General features: G+C 37.8%; 4 protein-coding genes across 6 annotated transcripts; 2 read left to right on the forward strand and 2 right to left on the reverse strand.

Moving 5' to 3' along the window:
- Positions 1 to 4,268: 4,268 nt before the first annotated feature.
- On the forward strand, positions 4,269 to 6,085 carry LOC121049932 (protein RKD3). Its single transcript, XM_040508411.1, has 3 exons — positions 4,269 to 4,397; positions 4,558 to 5,545; positions 5,918 to 6,085. Exons 1-3 carry the CDS (start codon positions 4,300 to 4,302, stop codon positions 6,083 to 6,085), a joined length of 1,254 nt encoding a protein of 417 aa, XP_040364345.1. The 5' UTR covers positions 4,269 to 4,299.
- Positions 6,086 to 6,399: 314 nt separating this feature from the next.
- LOC112203566 (uncharacterized protein At4g00950) lies at positions 6,400 to 8,209 on the reverse strand. The gene is made up of 2 exons (XM_024344514.2): positions 7,434 to 8,209; positions 6,400 to 6,653 (listed from the first exon to the last, which is right to left on the reverse strand). The coding sequence occupies exons 1-2, from the start codon at positions 7,986 to 7,988 to the stop codon at positions 6,540 to 6,542; spliced, it is 669 nt and encodes a 222-aa protein (XP_024200282.1). The 5' UTR covers positions 7,989 to 8,209; the 3' UTR covers positions 6,400 to 6,539.
- A 2,638-nt stretch (positions 8,210 to 10,847) lies between these two features.
- On the reverse strand, positions 10,848 to 15,137 carry LOC112182963 (interaptin). 3 transcript variants are annotated; one of them, XM_024321540.2, is made up of 8 exons: positions 14,925 to 15,137; positions 14,680 to 14,800; positions 14,367 to 14,376; positions 14,165 to 14,254; positions 13,957 to 14,058; positions 12,526 to 13,699; positions 11,565 to 12,430; positions 10,848 to 11,328 (listed from the first exon to the last, which is right to left on the reverse strand). In XM_024321540.2, the coding sequence occupies exons 6-8, from the start codon at positions 13,673 to 13,675 to the stop codon at positions 10,978 to 10,980; spliced, it is 2,367 nt and encodes a 788-aa protein (XP_024177308.1). In that variant the 5' UTR covers positions 13,676 to 13,699; positions 13,957 to 14,058; positions 14,165 to 14,254; positions 14,367 to 14,376; positions 14,680 to 14,800; positions 14,925 to 15,137; the 3' UTR covers positions 10,848 to 10,977. The 3 variants fall into 3 exon arrangements, with proteins under 3 accessions (XP_024177308.1, XP_024177326.1, XP_040368431.1); XM_024321558.2 differs by lacking the exon at positions 14,367 to 14,376; XM_040512497.1 differs by lacking the exon at positions 14,367 to 14,376 and having other exon boundaries at positions 14,165 to 14,366.
- Positions 15,138 to 16,586: 1,449 nt separating this feature from the next.
- LOC112182979 (PP2A regulatory subunit TAP46) lies at positions 16,587 to 19,351 on the forward strand. Its single transcript, XM_024321571.2, has 9 exons — positions 16,587 to 16,822; positions 16,912 to 17,034; positions 17,129 to 17,215; positions 17,352 to 17,462; positions 17,654 to 17,815; positions 18,035 to 18,070; positions 18,161 to 18,232; positions 18,528 to 18,808; positions 18,917 to 19,351. The coding sequence occupies exons 1-9, from the start codon at positions 16,721 to 16,723 to the stop codon at positions 19,167 to 19,169; spliced, it is 1,227 nt and encodes a 408-aa protein (XP_024177339.1). The 5' UTR covers positions 16,587 to 16,720; the 3' UTR covers positions 19,170 to 19,351.
- The last annotated feature ends 665 nt before the right edge of the window (positions 19,352 to 20,016 follow it).

The raw sequence follows: 20,016 nt of genomic DNA on the forward strand, positions 1-20,016 counted from the left end.
GGTGTAGTCTACCTTCTTCACGATCAACAACGCCGCCTAGCAACAATAATGTTGATGGTGAAAATAGTAGTTGTAATATTAGCCAAGGAACAGAAATAAAAGAAGAAGAGATGATAAGAGGAGATGAAAATCGTGAGGTTAATGATGAAAGCAATAGCAGGAGTGGAAGAATTTCAACGTTCACCGTCTAATAATGTATCTCAAGATTATGAAACTTCGAAACCAACATTTGATTAAATTGTTTTAAGTGCTGAACAGTGAATCCTTGGTTGATTCTCATTTCATATTGTGAAGAGATGAACAACCATTAGTTCAGATTTCAGAAGAACAAGATTTGATTCTAAGATGAGCAACAATCAAGATTAGCAAACCTCACTGGTCCAAAAAAAACAACCTACCGAATTTCAATCTCTTCAGTCGTGTAAGTGTAGGTACAAGCTTTGCACTTGGTGTATTGGCATTCCCATACAAAACAATGAAGTATCCTTTTGAATCAATTCCTTGTGTTAAAGTGTGTTTGATCTAGGAAAGTATCTTTCAGGTTTAATATTTTTTATATAAAGATATTTTTTTGTTGATAAAATCAGATTATTGAAATCCTAGGTATTTTAGGATTTGGTGTTTTTAATTAGTTATCCTTAATCAAAAAGATTTTGTTTCCTAATAGGATCATAATTATGGTAGAATCTTGGTTGATTGACACACAACGTTGGTTCTGAATATAGTTCTGAATATATTCAATAAAAGAGACGTCCATATGGGTGAACCATGGATGCAAGAATTATTTGAGTAGTCTTGCTTGTTTGCTTAAGGTTGGAGTTGTCATAAGAGTCAAAGACACTTGTTCTATGCTTAAGTGTCTTGATTGTGTTTCTCATATGCATAAATTCTCTTGAGATCAGTAGAGAAGCTGTGAAGAAATGAGAGCGATAATTGGTGATCGTTCAAGTGAAGAAAGAGTTAAAGATTGAAAACAAGCTTCTTGATAGTTTTGACTAGTGAGTGTAGCAAATTGAGTGCTACTTGAGTTTTGTAAAGAACATATCATTCGTTATAAGTTAATTGTTCTTTTTGGGTTCTCAAGAATAAGAGTCCCGCAGTGTTTTTAATTTCATACTTGAGGTTTTCACTGCGTAACCAAAAATTTAGTGTTTTGTATGAATTATTTGGTTTCTTCCCAGTAAGGATTGATACGTGTATGCCTTGCAATCCTCATTTTCCAGAAAACACATTTTGTCCTTGTATTTTCAATAAGACTTAGAAATACTTCAAATATCATTTTGAATGAATCGAATTTCGAGTTTCTATGATACTAATTTTTCAAAAGAAAGCAAGATCTTCTACTTCAACTGAAAATCTTAAGCAAGATCAAGTCCTAATCAAAATTATCAATATCAGTACAAATTTCATCTACAATTCTACATTGTTTCTCTTTACTGCTTGTGGCTATGGACTAGTTAGTTACTAATTACGGGAAATTTATCAAAACAATGAAGATGAATTAAAAGTGAAACAGCCAAAGCCATGACATTTATCTTGCTAACCGTTTCAGCCGTCTTTAGGTTACGACGGCTATTTTTCTAAGTAATTAATTACTAAATCGTGCATAATCACAAAACCCCAGGAGGATGAAGATATGGTTTGTACTGGTAATAGATTCGTAATTAATATATTCTTCATGGGAATTTATGCCCTCAAACCTCGTTAATCGTATAGTAACCTCCTCTCATCAACCTTTAATATATATTTTTTGCCATGCATTTAATATTCATGTTCATCACGTATTTATCTATGCATGTCATCCATATACATCCATGAGACTATGACAAGTGAATATTTGAATATGTACATATAAACGGAAGTAAACTATAACGAAATTTTTTTCAGACAACTAAGCTAAAGAACATTTTTTTAAAAAAATTGAGACATACCAATAGTATGCTCCGTTCATAGATTAAGAAATAGTACAAAGACTACTCCAATAAGACACTTATGCTCTGAGTAGCCTATACCAAATACAAACACCTCGCCTTGCAGGCAATCTATTCTACCTAGTCACACACGCCGAGCACGCAATTGTGGTACGCTAACAACTAAGTACTTCCACAAGACTCATAGAGGTATCTCTACTAGCATAGACAATAGAAACTAGGATCAACCTATCAAACAACTATTGGCTCCTTACCCTTTGATGGGTCGGAACCATGAACTGCTTCCACCACGGTGAATTCCGGTAAACCATTCACCAATTTCTCCTCTTTCCTAGGAGTCTTGACCTTTTTTGCCGGTGACTTTTTCATAGGGGAAGCATGCACTACCTTAAGCTCCCTTGCCTTATTCTTTGCCCCCTTTGGCCTTCCCGGCCTTTTTTGTATACTTCCTGCATAGGTTTCACAGGACACAATCCCATTGTCATAACATCCAAATTGGTCCGACCTACTGCTAGACTTAGGCGGAGCTTTTTGGGAGAGCTACCCTCTTCATCCACACATTTCCGACGCATACCACAACTCGGAGCGGCCTCCAGCATCTCCTTCTCCACAGAACTACCACTGCCAATCGGCTCCTGCCGTGGACCACCCGAAGCTGGGTCACTACCAGTCTCCACCAGCTCAGGCACAGGTGCCTTTTTGACTCCAGAACTGCCCGCTCCACCATCGGTAACAATCTTGCGCTTGATTTCCTTCCTCCCTTTTGGTTTAGCTATTGGCAGAAACCTCTCGAGTCCAACCTGTGGACTCAGCTGTGCTCCGAACACCATTGATCCCACATGAGGAGACACATCCATACGGCTCAACACCCTGTCAAGATTTCGCCGTACCGGCGACTGTTCACTCCTGACCTCCGCCGGCAAGGGCGGCCCAGCACATGGTAAACCCACATGAGTAAGCAAACCACAATCTTGACATCTTCCATAGAGATTTTCGAAGAAGAAATCGAGATCTACATCAATCCCATCATCCACCGTGAAGCAACGACGGAAAATCACAGGCTGCAGAAGATCCATCTCAACCCGGATCCGAATCCTTCCCTCTCCAAACTCTGTTATATCTTTCTGCAGAAACCGCCCCAAAGCACTGCCAATTTTCTTCAAGCACCGATCGGTATGAAAGTCCGGTGGCAGCCCACGTACCTTGATCCAGAAGGCTATGGTGGAGAGCGGGACATCCTTAATCGCTCCCACTCCATCATAAGGTGCCAGGACAACCGGAGCTCTGTCAAAACCCCAAGGACCACCGCGAAGAATCCGGTTGCGGTCAGTTGGATCCGTCAAGGTGAACAGAAATCGGTCTCCATGTTCCTGAGCAGTGTACCGTCCATTCAATCTCCATGCACGACGGAACATGCCCATGAACGATCTTTTGTTAAAAGCCCTAGCCGTCAGCAGCTTCCCCACCAGATACGTCTGCGAACGCCACAAACCTTCGCCACGAGCCGGCCGCAGATCCACCGGCCTACGCACATCTGCCAGTCCAAGAGAGGCAGCCAGTCGGACAGCCATCTCATCCACCTCCTCCATGCCGTCAAAACTGTGAAGTTTTCTAACTAGGGTTTTTTCCCTCTCTCTCTCGCGTCTAGCGGCTAGTTGATTTACTTTTTTGAAACGACGAAAAGTTAAGCTAAAGAACATTAAGTTAAAGGGAAAAATTATATCGAGAGCAATATTCTCTCAACTAAGGACTAAAATATCGAATATCGAATATCGAAGAAATATCAATAGTTCAAAAAATGAAATTTTCGATGGAAATGTCGAGGAAATTTCAATCTAAGTAAATTTTCTTAAAAAATTATGGAAATTAGAAAGTAACATGGAAATCATTAATGAATTTTCATGAAATTCATTAATGATTTCTTCCCTATAGTATTTCAAAAAAAGTGTTTGATAAACTTAATTATATAATGATTGTAGTAATTTAGAATATAATAAGATAAACCGACATGACAAGGAAATGAAATTCTACATGAGAAATCTGACTTAAATAGGAGATTAGGAGAGTTAATTATTAATTATAATAATATTGTAAGTTCTTAACCACACCCATATTACTCAATACATACATACATGAAGAACACTAATGATGGTAATTAAGCCATAATTAGATGCGCCTCCCCTTCGTGATTGGTAATTGTTCACTAATTAATGCCACAATTAGTAACACCGAAATTGTAACCCCTATGTACACGAACTTCTAATTAAACCCATCCCCTCCCCAATTTAAACCCTCCTTCTTCATCACCAGTTTAATCCAACTCGCTCAACTCAGTACTATTAGCCTTTCTTTGTCTGTCAAATCTCAAATGGAGTACTCTACCCAACAACTTGTTATTCCAAAGATTGAAGAAAACCCACTTGAATTTGACTACTTAGAGTACTACTATCAAGACCCATTTCAAATGTAAGCTTATTTATCTTTGAATTTGCTTCAAGTTCATTTCTTTAGTCACATTAGTTGCTTACTTGCTCTGTGTTTTCCTCTCTGCATTTGAAATTTATGTGCTTCTTGTTGTTTCATAATTTCTAGTTGTATAATACTGTTCATGGGTTTGTTTTTGCAGTAGTACTACTTCGTTATTTGAAGCTCCACTGCTTGAAGATTTCCATGACCATGAATTCAATTCACTAGCTTTGCCATTATCAGAAGATTACAACCAAATTCCCCGCATGGGTTTTCAAGGACTTGAAGATTTCAGCACCTGGGACTTTACTGCTTTGGACATCACCACTGCTGTTTCATCACCATCTCGTTGTGATAATCATGTGCTTGATGAAAAGCCTCTTCCAACAATGGTGGATTCTTTTGACTACTTGGACAATGTCCCAAGTGATTCTGGTCATGGTGAAGTTTCATTCAAGATTGAAACATCTGGTTTTTCATCATCTCATTGTGATTCTTTGGTGTTTGATGAAAAGCCTCTTACAACAATGGTGGAGTCCTTTACCTACTTGGACAATGTCCCAAGTGATTTGGGTCAGCATGAAGTTTCAATGATGACTGAAAGCTGTGGCTTTTCATCATCTCATTGTGATTCTGTGGTGTTCAATGAAAAGCCCATTTCAACAATGGTAGAGTCATTTGACAACTCAAACAATGTCCCGAGTGTTCTGGGTCCCCATGAAGCTTCCATGAGGACTGAAAGCGCTACTGCTTTTGCGTCGTCCCATAGTAATTCTCTGGTGCTTTATGAAAAACCCCTTTCAACAATCGTGGATTCTTTCGACTACTCTGATATTCCTACACCTGATTTGGGCCATGATGAAGTTTCAGTGATGATTGAAAATGGGTTTCCTAGTTGGGACATATCAGACATTAGTTGTAAAAGAGAGACAAGTAATAGAAGGAGATATAATACAGAGATGAAGATCAAGTCTGATTCTTTGGAATTTGAGGAGATAAAGAAGTACTTTGACCTCCCCATAACAAAAGCAGCCAAGGAACTGAAGGTGGGAGTGACTTTGTTGAAGAGGAGGTGCAGGGAGCTCAACATCATGAGGTGGCCTCACAGAAAGATTAGGAGCTTGAACTCTCTCATTGAAACTCTCAAGGTATAAAATCTCAAGCTACATTACTGGTTTTTGTCTATGCTACTGATTTTCACTTAATATTGAAACCTAGGCTTCAACATGTTTGCTTTTTCACCTAGTTTGCAATCATGTACCTATATATTTATTTTGGTCCTTTTGGACCAAATCTTATAAACTAAGGTCACCCTTTTCTATGTTTGGTGGTATTTTATACATTTCAAAGTCAAATGCATCACAGTTCATGACTACATGACAAGTGAGCAGTGTTTGTGTGCCCAATGCCGAATTTCAACAGTTCTTGATGTTGAGAAATGTCAAAATCTTGGAAATGAAGTAGTAGCTATAGCTTGATTTATGGAAGTGATTTGCTTACAAAATTTTCAATATATGCAGGGAATGGGTTTGAGAAATGAGGTAAAGATGCTGGAGGAGAACAAAAGGCTTCTAGAGCAAGTGCCAAACATGGAGCTAACAAAGAGAACCAAAAAGCTGAGGCAGTCTATTTTCAAAGCTAACTACAACTACAAAAAGCAGATGTCTTTGTCTTTGTTGCTTGGATGATTATTGCTGATCATGCCATGACTTTCCTAGCATATATGATTTTAGTATACATGTCAAATAGTCTCTAGCTAGCTTTTAGCAAATGAAGACTACATCTTTCATAGTCAAGCATCTCTTTTACTGGCATAATTTTCTATGCTAGAAATGAAGTTTCTTGATCTTGGTTTTGCGTTTTAAACCATTTCCTATCTGTTTCGTGTCAATTATTGCTTTTTCAGAGAGGCTTTGCTACTAATAATTAAGCTCTACTTATACTGGTCAAATCATATCATACATAATGTGATGGCTTTGAAAAAGAATATATAGTACTAGAGTAGAAATATTCATCAAACTAGAAAATGGAAACAAATTGTTGGTAGTTGCTTCATTACATAGAGACGAAGACTTGGTTTATATATGTAATTTGTACTATTAGGACCATTTCTTCATATATGCTATATTTTACATAAACTGATTAACTAGTGAGAATTGGATTTTGAGGTTCATATCCAACAGTAGCAGATTTTCTCAGTTTTTCCTGTCTGCGTCTCCATGGAACCACCTGCTTTAAGCTTTCACAGATGCTGGCCTGCATTAATAAAATAGAAAATAACTATCTGATTCACCCCAAAATTGTATTTAACTTTTTGAGCAACAAGAAGTCATTAAACTAACTAATTTCATTAACAAGAGGCATTTGATTAAACAAAAAGAATATCACATTTTTTTTATACACTCATAGTCTTTTCCATTTCTTTCAGACTCTTATCAAGAGAGGTCCAATCATTAGGAGAAAATGGGAAGGTAGCTAGTGCACACAATTGGACCTTTATGTCCATTTAAAATTCTAAGCTAACAGTTTCATGTGAAATCAACATGTAGGTATGTTTTGGCCCTAAAACCAAAAGGAGGAACATGATATGTTTTGGCCAAGTATGTAGACACATTATGAAAGAACAATTGCTTATTCCTTTTCTTTATCTCTTTTAGAAAATTATAATCATGGTGTTTCTACAACATACTGGCAAAACTAAAAATAATTATAACATTTTCATGTGAAAATAACATGTATTATTTGGCTATGAACCAAAAAGAACATGTTATGTTTTGGCCAATTATGTGGACACATTATGAAAGAACAATTGTTTATTCCTTTTCTTTGTCTTCTTTATAAAATTAGAATCATGAAATGCATCATAAAGTTTCTACAACATTTTTGCCAAAAATAAAAAATAATTATAGAACAACATAACGAAGTATCAAAACCATGATGTAACCAAAACGTATCAAGACCATGAACAAACTCAAGTTCATCAAAAACATAGATCTTATGCAAAACAAAATTCAATTTAAGATGGGAGGCACTTACCCACATGTGTGACCTTGAGTGATGAGCACCATTGAAGAAGCTAGCCTTACTCCTAACCCTTGTGATCTTCACCTTTGTCCGATCACCACCGCTGTCGGTAGGCGGAAAGTCGAAATTGCCCTCACCGGCCTCCTTGTTCTTCCGAAACCTGGCCCACCTCATAGACCCAAACCCCCCGCCGCCGCCGCCCTTAACCTCCTTGCTCGGGCTCCTCAATGCATACGAAAACGACAGAGTCCGGCCCACCTCAGGTCCATCCAGCACAGTCGTCGGGGAAGGCATGTTGGTAACTTTAGCCTCACTCACCAACAACCTCGGAGGCAGCTCCAAGGATCTCGCGCACTTGGCCTTGGTCTCTGTTCCTCCGCCGCCTTCTCCGCCGCCGAAGTGTCGGGGTTTTCCCGGCGCCTCCTCCCACTGGAAAGGAACCGAGACTGAAGTCAGCAGCGGCGGCGTCAGCATCCCTGGAGGCTCGGGTGGCTGGCTCGGAAGTGAGAACAGAGCCAGCTTCCTTATGGGGCTTGCTTCGTTCACTGCCTCAGACTCCTTCTCCATCACCTCCTCGCCTCTCTCTCTCTCTCTCTCTCTAGAAAAGCAGAGAGGCTCTGCTTAGTGTTCTAGTCGGATGGTGAAGTAGGTTTTGTGGGTTTATATAGAGAGAGAAGGGGGTGTTTGAGTTTTGAGAGCGAGAGAGAGAGTGAGAGTTGGTGGAGGTGAATATGAAATGTGAATGGTCGATCACAGAGCAAACGCTCCTATGGCGCTTCTTCTTCACGAGGAAATGACTAGTCCTCTTATATTTTGTCACAGGGTTTGCTAAATGACCAAAACGACATTGTGGGTCAAAGTGGTCAGGTAGAGATAACGACCTTTAACTGTCGAGGTTTCAGTGTTTGTCAATTGGTCACTACAACAAGTCATATCATGGAGATTGTAAAACTGGTATTCTGGGTATTTGCAGAGAAGCCAAGTAGGCACGTACAAAATGTGTGATGAGATCAAGTAAATTCTGAAACCGGAAAGTCTTAGATTGCAAATTGGTTTCGAGCATCACATGTAATTAACTAATTAACAATTTCAAGTTGCGGAGCACCATGTAATACACTACTAAATTTGGAGGAAAATTGTGATTCCATGTAATACACTATTAAATTTGGAGGCAAATTGTGATTTAATTATATACGTATGCCGAAAAAGATTGTATAGATCACAAATTTTCTCTAACCATACTGCTAATTATCAAGATTTACACTAGAGTTGACATGACAATGTATTGTGTTTAATTAATCATGCTCGTTTTATGTTATGTAAAATTGATAACAAGTTTAGGATCGATTTCACTACTTATCATGTCGCAATATAACACAAACAACACAATCTTGCTTTCCTCGTATTTATGCCCTTGTATGATTTTTTCATACTAGAGAGGAGAAATCTCTCTTTCGCTTCGCTTCAATCTGGTTTAGGCGGGTACATATTTGGAATTGGAAGCTGGAGGTGATATGAATGACAAAAGCTTAGATCTTTATGGTACTTTACAAACTTTATCGAGTCAAAAGAATGTTACCCAGTACAAAAGTACTGGCGTATGGTCTGATTCCTTTGGTTTTTTCTGCATATGGAAAAGACCGGGGATTGAAGAACCAATATATACTTCAAATTAAAGTATTCGATCATCCAGATGGTTTAGATTTACAGAACTAACAGAGACTTTATTAAAGCTTTAAGATTTAGGGTTTTTCTACTCACACTACTCTAGATTTAGGGTTTTCAGATGTGTATATATTCTTGATGGTAATGAAGCTGAGCTAGATTAGAACATGAGCGGTAGTAAATATTTGAGTTGCTAATTTCAACTCCCTCTTCTATTTCTTGTCCTTTCCTACCGACAAAGCCAAATATATAGAATGAAGCTAGTGAAACATTGCCAATTGACTTCATTATTGATTATTCTACAGTTTATGAGCTCACTCATATCCCATTCTTTACTTTCATGACAAGTACTGATCAATAATTTTGATTTTTTTTCTCTATATCAGTATCCCACTTCTTCTGCATTATTAGTAGTTCACAATAATACTCGCTAGGTAGCTGTGTGTGAAGTAACAAAGAAAAATAGAAGAAAAGAAAGCACATGCATATATCCAACAAGTTCTTTAAGTCATTGGGACCCAAAAAGAGAAAATGAGAAACATGCATCTACTAGTCATCCAATACCAACCAGAAAACAAAGAATGCGTGATCAAAAGTTCTAATTGCGAAGGCTCACGTCATTAGATTGTTCGTTGTTTTATTTTTTGTTCCAATTCAAAAAGAAAGAAAACGCAACTCTCATAGTCCATTTTGAGCTGTAATCCTACTCCTACTACAAGCCATTACTGTATGATAATTAATATTGTGCACCTCCTTCTGGTAAGGGAATGATATTGGATTTAGTATGTCTGTCCTAGTTTTACAGGTCTTTTTCTTGTTCTTTTACAGTACGGAAATGCATAAAAACAAATTGAGAGTGCATAGACAGATGAGTTGTTAGTAACTAATGCATTATCAGATGTTGAAACTGTCTGTTTGTGAGTACTTTTCCTCATATATATAGCAATAATAGGTAATCATTGATCAGAACAGAGAATTCTAGCTTCTACCTCCGCTTCTATCCACCATGAAAAACAAAGTTTTCAGCTCAGCAAAGTTTTAATCACCAACTAACTCAACTACCCAAATTAAAAATGGTAGTGGAAAATGGGAACAAATGTGCGTGCAGAGCCATGTAAATCAATTAAAACTAACTGTGACCTATCAAAGCCATTAATGGATTAGGGTATAAGTGCATGAGCAACATTTCCCAACCAGGTAAGAGGACCACATCCTCATTTCATTCCTAGATTCATTGAAGCTTCATCTCAGTTTGACGAGTTTATTGAGCAATAGCTACAATTCGATATATAGACCTCATATACCTACAATTCTATCACCAAGTGTTTCTTTTTCTTCTGTTATGACGAATATTAGTACGGAAACCCAACAAAGCTACCGCTTCAAATTGACATGTAACCAATTTGCTGGCGACTACTAATTGTAAAGGAGAATCAGAGAATGTCTCGTACTATAAGAACTTTTGTATAATTAATTGAGATTTTATGGGAGAATATATAAAGGGTTATGAATCCATGTTTGGGTCATTTTTTTTCTATTATAAGATTCCCAATGTTTGAATTGCTCATTTGGAAGGTCAGATTAAGTTCCTACATAATATAAAAGGGGCTCTTTCATTTGAATAAGAGGAAAAGAAAAAAAGAAAAAATGTCTTTCCATTTGAATTAAAGAAAAAAAAAGGGCTCTTCTCATCCTCCTTTCATGTTTGTTTTCTTTCTGTATATTGGAATAAAGTTACGATTCTGTATGAGATTGATGATCTAACAAATTAAAGGTTAAATTCATGGTATTTCTTCTGCATTGAGATTATATACGTTATTTGGCTATACAAATATGAGTATATAAATCAGTAGAAGCTACTGTTATTAATCTTGTGGATCAAACCACATCACTACCTCCTCAAGTGTATCATTCCATCACAAGCCAAAGTGCCTTCAAGATCTCCAATCATTCGAGCTATTCGAACTTCCAAACCTCTTTGAACTTCCTGGAAGAGAGTCCTGATAAACTCGGTGAAGCGATTCATGTCAAAGCTTGGGCACTTTTGTAGCTCTACAGCAATCCCAACAATTCCAGAAGCAATCTTGGGTAGGATTTCCATTAGTCTCTGGCCTGTGGCAACCATATATCTCTGCAACTGAAATGTTTCATCAAGAAAGTGCTCTAGTGTTTTAGACTTGTCCTTTGTTCTTGCAACATCAGAATCTCCGCGTCTCCCATTTCCATCTAGATCATTCTCATGCTGAAAAACCATAAATAAAGTCCATTTCAGTTAGTAAAAGATGTGCCAATGCAAAATATGACTATCATATAGTGAAGCTACAAAAATGTGCTAACTTCAACATTTGCTTCTACTTTTGGACCTGTTTAGTCTTGGTTAGATCCTAATGTTTCATAGAATTAGAGATACATAGTATCTTTCTTATTTTGGATATGTATATTATTTTAAATAGACTTAAATCAAGAGTCGAAGCTTACCATCCGTTGGCAGAGGTCGTCAACTTTCCCTTGGAGGGATTGGTACCGTCCAACTTGTTTGTTCAACAAAGACATTAGCAAAAGATAATCTTTCATCCCACTTTTTCCATCATCATTGCCTTCCTTGTGATCTGCGCTGTTATCATGCTTTCCTGTAAATCTTTCCAGCATAAGAAGTTGTTGCTTCAGCCTCTTGATCTTGTAGGACACTCCCAGAGCTTGGAGATCCATCCTCCACAGTGAATTATTATTTGTACTTGAGGCCTGGCTTGGTGATGCAATCACCCACTTTTCGGCACCAATAACTTCCACAGGACTTGCACAAGTTTCACTTCCCTCTTGACTTGTACCCTCATGCAAAACATTCTTCTCAATTTCAAAATCTTTGTCAGGAGATTGTACCTTCAACGTTTGATCGTTAGACTCTATATAAGATGAGGTTTCATCTTCTTTCTTAGCGTCTTCCTCCTGAGATAGTTCAACCAAACTTGTTTCTGTTTTCTGACTTTGCTCCTCAGCTTTTCTCCTAAAGTTGTTCATCTGGGAATGTAGAAACCTCAACTGTGATGCAAACTGCTCTTTTAGGGAAGTTGATTCTTCTTCTCGCTCTGATAACAAGGCTTCCAATTTCATGTTGTTATGTCTGAGTTGTGAGATATCCTTATTCAGTCCCTCAAGATGGGAGTCTAACCTCTTTGACTCTATTTCCATGCTCAACAAGCGCCATCTGTAAGTCTCTAGTTTCTCATCTTTAATTCTTAACTGTTCTATAAAAGCATCTATTTCTAGGTGATGCCTCTGCTCAATTACTGCTGCATACCTCTCTGCCTCTGAGCTAACCCAACCTTCCAACTGCTTCATGTCAGCTGTCATTAATTAAAGTCAATAACAAAAAATGAGGTTAACTGGAGGAGCCATATATGCTAAATCAAAAAGGATACTTAAAGAGTTCAGTTCTCACCTAAGTCGACATTTTCCTCGAAAGAGTACTCAACAGACTCATTTCTAAACTCAGGACTTTCATACCCAAGATGAGATGTACCTGTTGCACTAGTATTCATGACTCGTTCATTTAAAGCAACCTCAAACCTCAAATTTGCTTTCGCCAACATACTTCTCAATGAGTGCCTCTCATGTTTAGACTCAGATACTACTTTCCATCGTTCTGTTTCAAGTTCAGCTTGCTTCCTCTTTGCCTTTGACAACTTAATCTCCTTTACAAGCATTTGCTTCTCTGATATGTCCAACTTTGATTTCCTCAGCATTGCTGATAAAATCTTGTCTTTCTGTTCCAAATCCTTGTGCATCTTTACAATCTCCGCAGATAGTTTTTGGACCATCAAAACTGACTCCTCCTTTTGATCCAAGACTAAATTACACTCCCGTTTAGTAGCTTCGACTTGCCTAAGTGCTCGGCCCATATCAGCATCCAGCTGCCTTTGGTTTGACACAAGCTCAATGAATGCAGTTCTGTGCTTCAAAATTTCAGAAGAATGCTGCTGAGCCTCACTCTTTGCCTTTTCTCTCAATTCTTCAGCCACATTTTCAGCCTCTGTTAGCTTTTCTTCTAATTCTTTCAACTTCTGCTCCATATCCCCCAATTCCTTGTCCTTAGATTGCACCAAATGCTCCATTTTCCTCATTTTTTCATTCCAGTGAGTAATTGCTTGATCCTTCTTTTTCTCAAAAATCCTCAATCCACTCATTAAAGCTCCAATGTGCTGCCTCAGTTTCTTCCTTTCGTTCAACCAACTCTGCTCCTGTGCAGCAAAGATGCTCACAACTTTCTCGTTCGCCTTTGCGTCTTCATGCCTCAGTCTCTTCAACTCTCTAATCTCTCTTTCAGCAATTTCAAGCTTATGGAGAAGCTCACATTCTTTCCCACCTCTTCCTTCTTTCTGAACTCTCCACATCAGCAATCCCAATAGTTGGGCACTCCCTCGAAGCATCTTATCACGCACTTCAGACAACCTCTCATCTTGCACATCAGATATTGACAGGAGCCGTAGAGCAAAGAATGCACAAGAAATACCAAAGTATGTAGGATACAAGCTATCACTCTTATCTTCAGAAACAATCAAATACGAATTCGCCACCACTCTCTCTTCCATCACTCAGAAGCTTTACTTCCTCTCCTTTAGGTAACAATATCAAATTAAAAACTAAAGGTCAGACTTTGATTTGGAACTCTAAAGTTTAAGCATCAGTGTAGAGCTTCAACAATTCACATACTATAACTAAATAAGATTGTAAACATGGAACCTAGTGTAGTACTAGATTACCAAATAGAAAACACAAAAACCAGCAAGGTAATCAAGAAACAACAGGTCTTATCACAACTATATATGAATCATTTCAGTACCTAACATTCATGAATTGTAAGAGAACTTACAGAAAGAAGACGCGTATGATTCTTGCAGCTTGAAACCACAAACCACAGCTAACTGAGATTGAATTTATAGCTCGGAAAGTGCAGTACTTCAACGGCTAGAGCCTGCAAAAGCCATTGAGGTGTTACTCATATATGATACTGCAAAATCAGTTAAAAAAAGAGAATTGGAGAAGGTTCTTTGTTCCCTGGTTTTCAGTGAAAGGCTGACCTCAACAGCACAACCCCACATGTTCTTCATTTTCTTGGGCAGCACTGGTCATGAGTCATGACTGATATTGGAAGCAAAAGCACTAGATTCCTGGTTGTTTGTCACCATTACTAGTAAGAGTGGACTCCAGGAAAACAATAAACATATCCCAAACGAAACAGTCCCAGAATAAAATTGTATATTTCCAGAGTGGCTTGCTTACCTGTAGAAAACTACACAGCATAAAGTATTTTTAAGTGTCACAAAAGTAATCCCCAAAAGACTACAAAATAGATAATAGTTTTCAGTAATCATATCTGTTTGCTACTTCTTTTCTAATTTTCTTTACCAAAACAAACTGAAAAAAAAAAAAAAGATACTTCAGAATCAGAAACCCATTATTGCAACCAAGTATTTGAGAACCACATAGCATACCCAATTCAACTAAAACCCAGTCAGTTTCAACCAAAACCAAAGATAGAAATTTCCAACATTTATAAGACCAATAATATAAAAGTAGGAGTACATGTATTTACCAATGTAGAATTTCACTTCCAGTTCAGAATGATGATAATGGAACCACCTAAGCAGATGGGTCATGGGTCCAGACTCCAGAGAGATGGGCTTCTTCTGAACTTTCTCTCTTGGCTGAGAGACCTGTAAAGCAGCAGCAGCAGCAACTTGTTCATCAAATGCTATGAGAAAATTCATTGAACTTGAAAAGCTGCAAATCACACTTTAGTGTTTTTATAATAACAGAAAAAGGACCAGTAATAAGCACCTAAGTTTCTTTATTCTAGTTTTGCTTGATCTGCCCTTGGAATCTGGGGTAGGTGATGCTGGACTCATAATTTGATTATCTCCAAGCAATCGCTTCCCCTCTGACCTGCATAAACATTTTCTGAAAATAATTAAAGAAAGGGGAAACAAGAAAGAAGAATATACTAGTGTCACAGTCTTAAGTCTGGATATTTGTGATCACAGCACATGTTCCCAACATGGCTTTGTATTAAATTATTGTGTTTTTCTTGGGTCCACTAGGAATGGTGGAATTACTTGAACTTTGATTCAAAAACTTCCATTTCATGAACAATATGTCAATATTGTTACCATCTTCTCTTCAATTTGATTCTCAAAAACTTTCATTTCATGAACAATATGTTAATATTGTTACCATCTTCTCTTCAATTTGATTCTTCTTCCACAGGGTGAGTATTCAATATTAATTGTGAAATCTACAAGTAGGGGGGGGTGGACAAAATGTACAGAATAATTCTCTTTCCCTTTTATTTCTATTTTTGTAATTTCTGTTTGTGTGTCTTGTAGCTTCACCTTTTACCGAGCCTTTGTCTACTGGTCTTTGTATCAATCACTCTCCATTTTGGCATTTTGAAATAATTGAGTAGCTCATTCATACCATTCGCAGTTATAACTCATTGTCCAAATAACTTGTATGATGGTGACCAAAATTATCACTCAACTCTATGTGGTAAAGATAGAGTAATAAAAGCAAAAGAGAAATTAGTTAAAATGGCCTTTAAATCAAAGCTTTGCACAAAAATTGGCATTTTTGTAAACAAAAGAAAGCATCATGAATTTTTTGGAACAGTAATTTTTGGGTAAAATAGAGATTTTCAGTTTTGTTGAAGTCTGAACTATTTCCCTGCCAAAATTGAGTTTGAAGTTCCCCTAATAAGGCCACTGCGGCTATGAAATCTTGACAGTTAGAAATAAACATGAATTGATCTAAGATTTGAAGGATTAAGATCGGTTGGCTTTTTGAAATGAGGTAATTTCGATTCAGGTATAAGACGAGTGTGTGTCAGTTTCTATTGTTTAAGAGTTTATAAGGTTTAAAATATTTAAGTATCTGTGCAGATGCTTCTTTGGTCCTTTTACTGGTCTTGTCAAAATCAAACTTTCTTTTATTTTCAATGCTCAATGTTATTTCCATGTCTCATTTGAGACTCATTTGGAAGCTTAAAAGAATCGGCCAACACTCGTAAAAGAAAATAACTCTTTCACCAAAATAATCAATAATTAGTCAAACACTTATCTCGATGACCTTTATTGCTTTACATAAAGAAAGCCATCATTCCGGTGCATAAGACCTTATGGGATTGAATTCTTGTAAAATCATATAAATTTACCTTTGCTCCCGGACAATTATTCTCAAAAATATCAAAAGTGCTAATTTTCATAAAAATTGTAGGTTATAAAACACACATTTTAGAACATACTTTCATCTTTGATGGCCTCAGAGAAGTAACACAAGCCATTTTCTCGATCAAGTGTATGTACGACTATATTATTTGAATGATATTTTGGAGTCTTTTATTACTTTCATTAAAATTCAAAAAATAAAAAAAAATTGTTCCACGTGGCAACGCGGATCCACCATAACCGAGTTGTTCTTTCCACACAGAAACTCCCCATATAAATACTTCTCCCTCTTTAATTTCCCGAAATTTCCAATCCCTTCCAGAATCCCAAATTCCCAAATCTCAAAAACCCTAGAATTTCAAATTCCGCGATTCAAAGCTTAATTCTTTGGATCATTTCTCCAAATTAACATCGATGGGCGAACTCAATATGGACGATATGCCTCTACCGGCGCTGTTCGAGCAAGCTCGGAAGGTCCATTTCACGGCGACGGAGTCCGGCAATGAGATTGATCAGGTCAGCTAATCCACACCGTAAGCTAAATGGATTCAATTTCAAGGGTTTTGGTGTTTATGGGTAATTGATTTGAGCGATGGGTGAAATAGGAGGAGGTGAAGAAAGCGTGCAGGGCTCTGGAGAAGTGCGATGAAATGATAAGCAAGCTTGGGTTGTTCTCAACCAACGAGACCAAGGAGGATATCAGCACCACCAATCTCAAGTATATTATGGTAATTTCACGTTTTTGGTGATCTTTTTTGTGTAGTGGTGGCTAAAAGTTTTGGTCTTTTTGGTGTTGAAGTGATGAGTTGGTTTTGATTGTAGGTGCCGTATTATCTTGGTGAGTTGACTGAGAAGGTTGGGCATGATGATAGGATACAGATTGTTAAGGCAGCTCAGGCTAAGTTAAAGGTGAGGTGTATTGAATAGTTGCATACCATGATGTTCAGTGTGTGTGCGTGTTTTTTTTTTTTGGGAATATATGTGGAGTTTTTCGGGTTTGAAGTTTTGTGTTGTGATTCTGATTATGTAAGGGAAAACGCTGTAGGAATTTGTTTCGTTTTGTGAGGCGATGGAGCTTGTGCCGGAAGAAGAGTTGGAAGCGTCTAGACAAGATGGTCCAAAATCCAATTCAATGGCTGACCGAAGGGCTCAGAAGGTACGTTTTTTTTTTCCCAATCATTTTGTTTGGAAAGACATGATAGTTTGATGTTGTGACACCATTTTCCTGGCAACTTGTCATTGCTTGTATCATTTTGGTGTTCATATTAAGTTTGTGGCAGTTAAATATAGGGTGGAAGCTTTGTTGTTGTAATATTTTACTTATCTACTTCTTGTTTATCTATCCAGATTGCTCGATTCAAACGCCAAAGAGCGGCAGAATCAAAGTTGCTGGAAATTAAGGAGAGGAAAGAGCGGAGAGGGCGTTCAACTAGGGCGTCTGCCTTGTCAACTCCTATTGAGGCAGGAGATGAAGATGTGCTGGATGATGATGGAGAGGAGGAACGAGAGGTTAGTTGATTTCTCCTTTTGTTTGTGGAGGACAGTACTATTAGCACTCGCAGGTGTTTATTGTGTCTCGGTCTGTTTGAGTGCCACAACGTTGCATGTAAAAGTTGAATGTGGAGTCCAAATAGCCTTGACCTCGTTACTGGACTGTTGATTGGTTTTCTTCTACAGTGTTTTATAAAGTTACATGTCTGATTACGTACTTCCTTTTTTTATTTGCAGGCCTGGTTTACTTCTATCTCTTTGGCACTCTGTAAGGTTGGTTTGTTACCTTAAGGTAATCTTCAACATGATTATTCTTATACAGTGCTTTGGACTTATGCCCTCCTTTTATGCGATCATGTTCAGGCTTTTGATCTATTGGAAATGCTAAAGAAGGAAGAAGAGATGTTGCTAGCTTTTAAGGAAAGGCAATCAAAGGTATTGTCTAGCAGAATGTCTTCGAGTAGAAAGCTCCAAGTGGTCTAGCAGTTAGCTGCTATGCGTTACTCTATTACTAGTAGTTGGTTAGTCGGGTAAAGCTATAAATGTTGAGTAAAAGAACACAGGTTCAAAGATTTTGTTTTGGCCATGTATTTCAATAGAGTAATGCACATAATGTTTTTGAGTAGAAAGCTGGAAGTTGTCTAGCAGATGTTTCTCTTTTGTTGCTAGTTGGTTAGTCCGTAAACGTATAACACTGGTCTAAAAGATTTGTTGTGACCTTGTATTTCAGGAGGGGGATAAGGAATTTTATCAAGAAGTTCTTGATGATCGTGCCCAGAGGGCTGAAGCTTGGCATCGTAATGCTGCAGCTCGAGTGCAGTACAGTAAACCAGCACCGCCTATCACATGTGCAACTTTTGCACAAGATGTTCTAGAAGGGAGAGCAAATGTGTCACAGATGCATGAGCACAAACACCAGCCACTAATCTTTGGACCAGCAAGTCTTATTGGTGGAAGCATAACAAGTGAGAGGGAAAGGATGGCAGCTCAGGTTTTCCAACCTAGTCATAGGTACCTTTCTAAGAGTATCTGAATTCTGAAAGTATATGGTTGTTATGTTCTGATTCTGTTATCATTTTAATACATATGTTGAGATGCTAAAGTGAAATTTTGTGCAAGGTTACCCACTATGAGCATTGAGGACGCTGGGCTGAAGGAGATGGAGATAATGAACAAATGGCAAGAGAGGAATGTTAAACTCATGGAAGAAGCAAACTCTTCATGGTACAATGACAGTGGGAAACTGCCAGGACCGCCCCAGGAAGATGATGAAGATGATGATGCTGCTCAAGACAAGGCAAGGGCATGGGATGACTGGAAAGACGATAATCCTCGAGGTGCTGGCAATAAGAAGCTCACCCCTTGTGGATAAAGTCTGCATGGAAACACTGCCTTACAGACGCAGGATCTAAATTATTGTGTTTGATGACTAGTTTAAACTCATGTAAATTAATTTTGTTTTTTTTTTGTTTTTTAATAAAAGCATTTTCATGAAATTCGAGAGGTTTTTGTTTTTGGTTCGGTATCAATTTCAGCTTAGTTGTCTTTCAATCATCATTGTCGAGTCATATTTGTCAAGTTCTTGTTCAGATTCCCTAGAAGCATACTTATATGAATGGTCAGGTTGTCATGGTGCGCTTGTTGAGCAACTCCAACAGCTTCCCTATAATTTCTGTATTATAGGGAAGCAAAAGGCAAAGCGTTAGCCTCTTTTTCTTCTCCATCTCCAACAGATTCCTTATTTTACAACAATCATTAAAATCTCTATATTCTTCCTTAAAATTTTGGAGTTTGCTGTAAATATAGGGAATTTGGTTTTCTCTTTCCTCACTTTCCCTAAAAGAGGTTTATTTTTCCCTAAAGTAGAGAAAAATAAAAATATGGGGAATCTGTTGGAGTTGCTCTTAAGCCTAGTAATGAGCTGCCTTTTAATTGCAGTGATATGCCTTACCGGGCAAAATTCTTCTCCGATAGAAAATTGTGCGTGTATTATATCATCTTAAATGCGTCGTGTATTGATCACTGTTGTGCTTCGTATCAAATCCACTCCCCAGTATCATCCTTTTGAATGAAGCAGAATGTGCTTGCCCTCTTTCACCAACATATATATTCCTCATCATCATCACCAAGTTTTCCAGAGGAATTTTCTTTTTTTCTTTTCTGATGAGTTTATTTCTGAAGACTATCAGTGAACCAGGACTCGTAACTGGAAAGCACTG

Source organism: Rosa chinensis, chromosome 1 (assembly GCF_002994745.2).
Source record: "Rosa chinensis cultivar Old Blush chromosome 1, RchiOBHm-V2, whole genome shotgun sequence".
NCBI classification, from domain to species: domain Eukaryota; kingdom Viridiplantae; phylum Streptophyta; class Magnoliopsida; order Rosales; family Rosaceae; genus Rosa; species Rosa chinensis.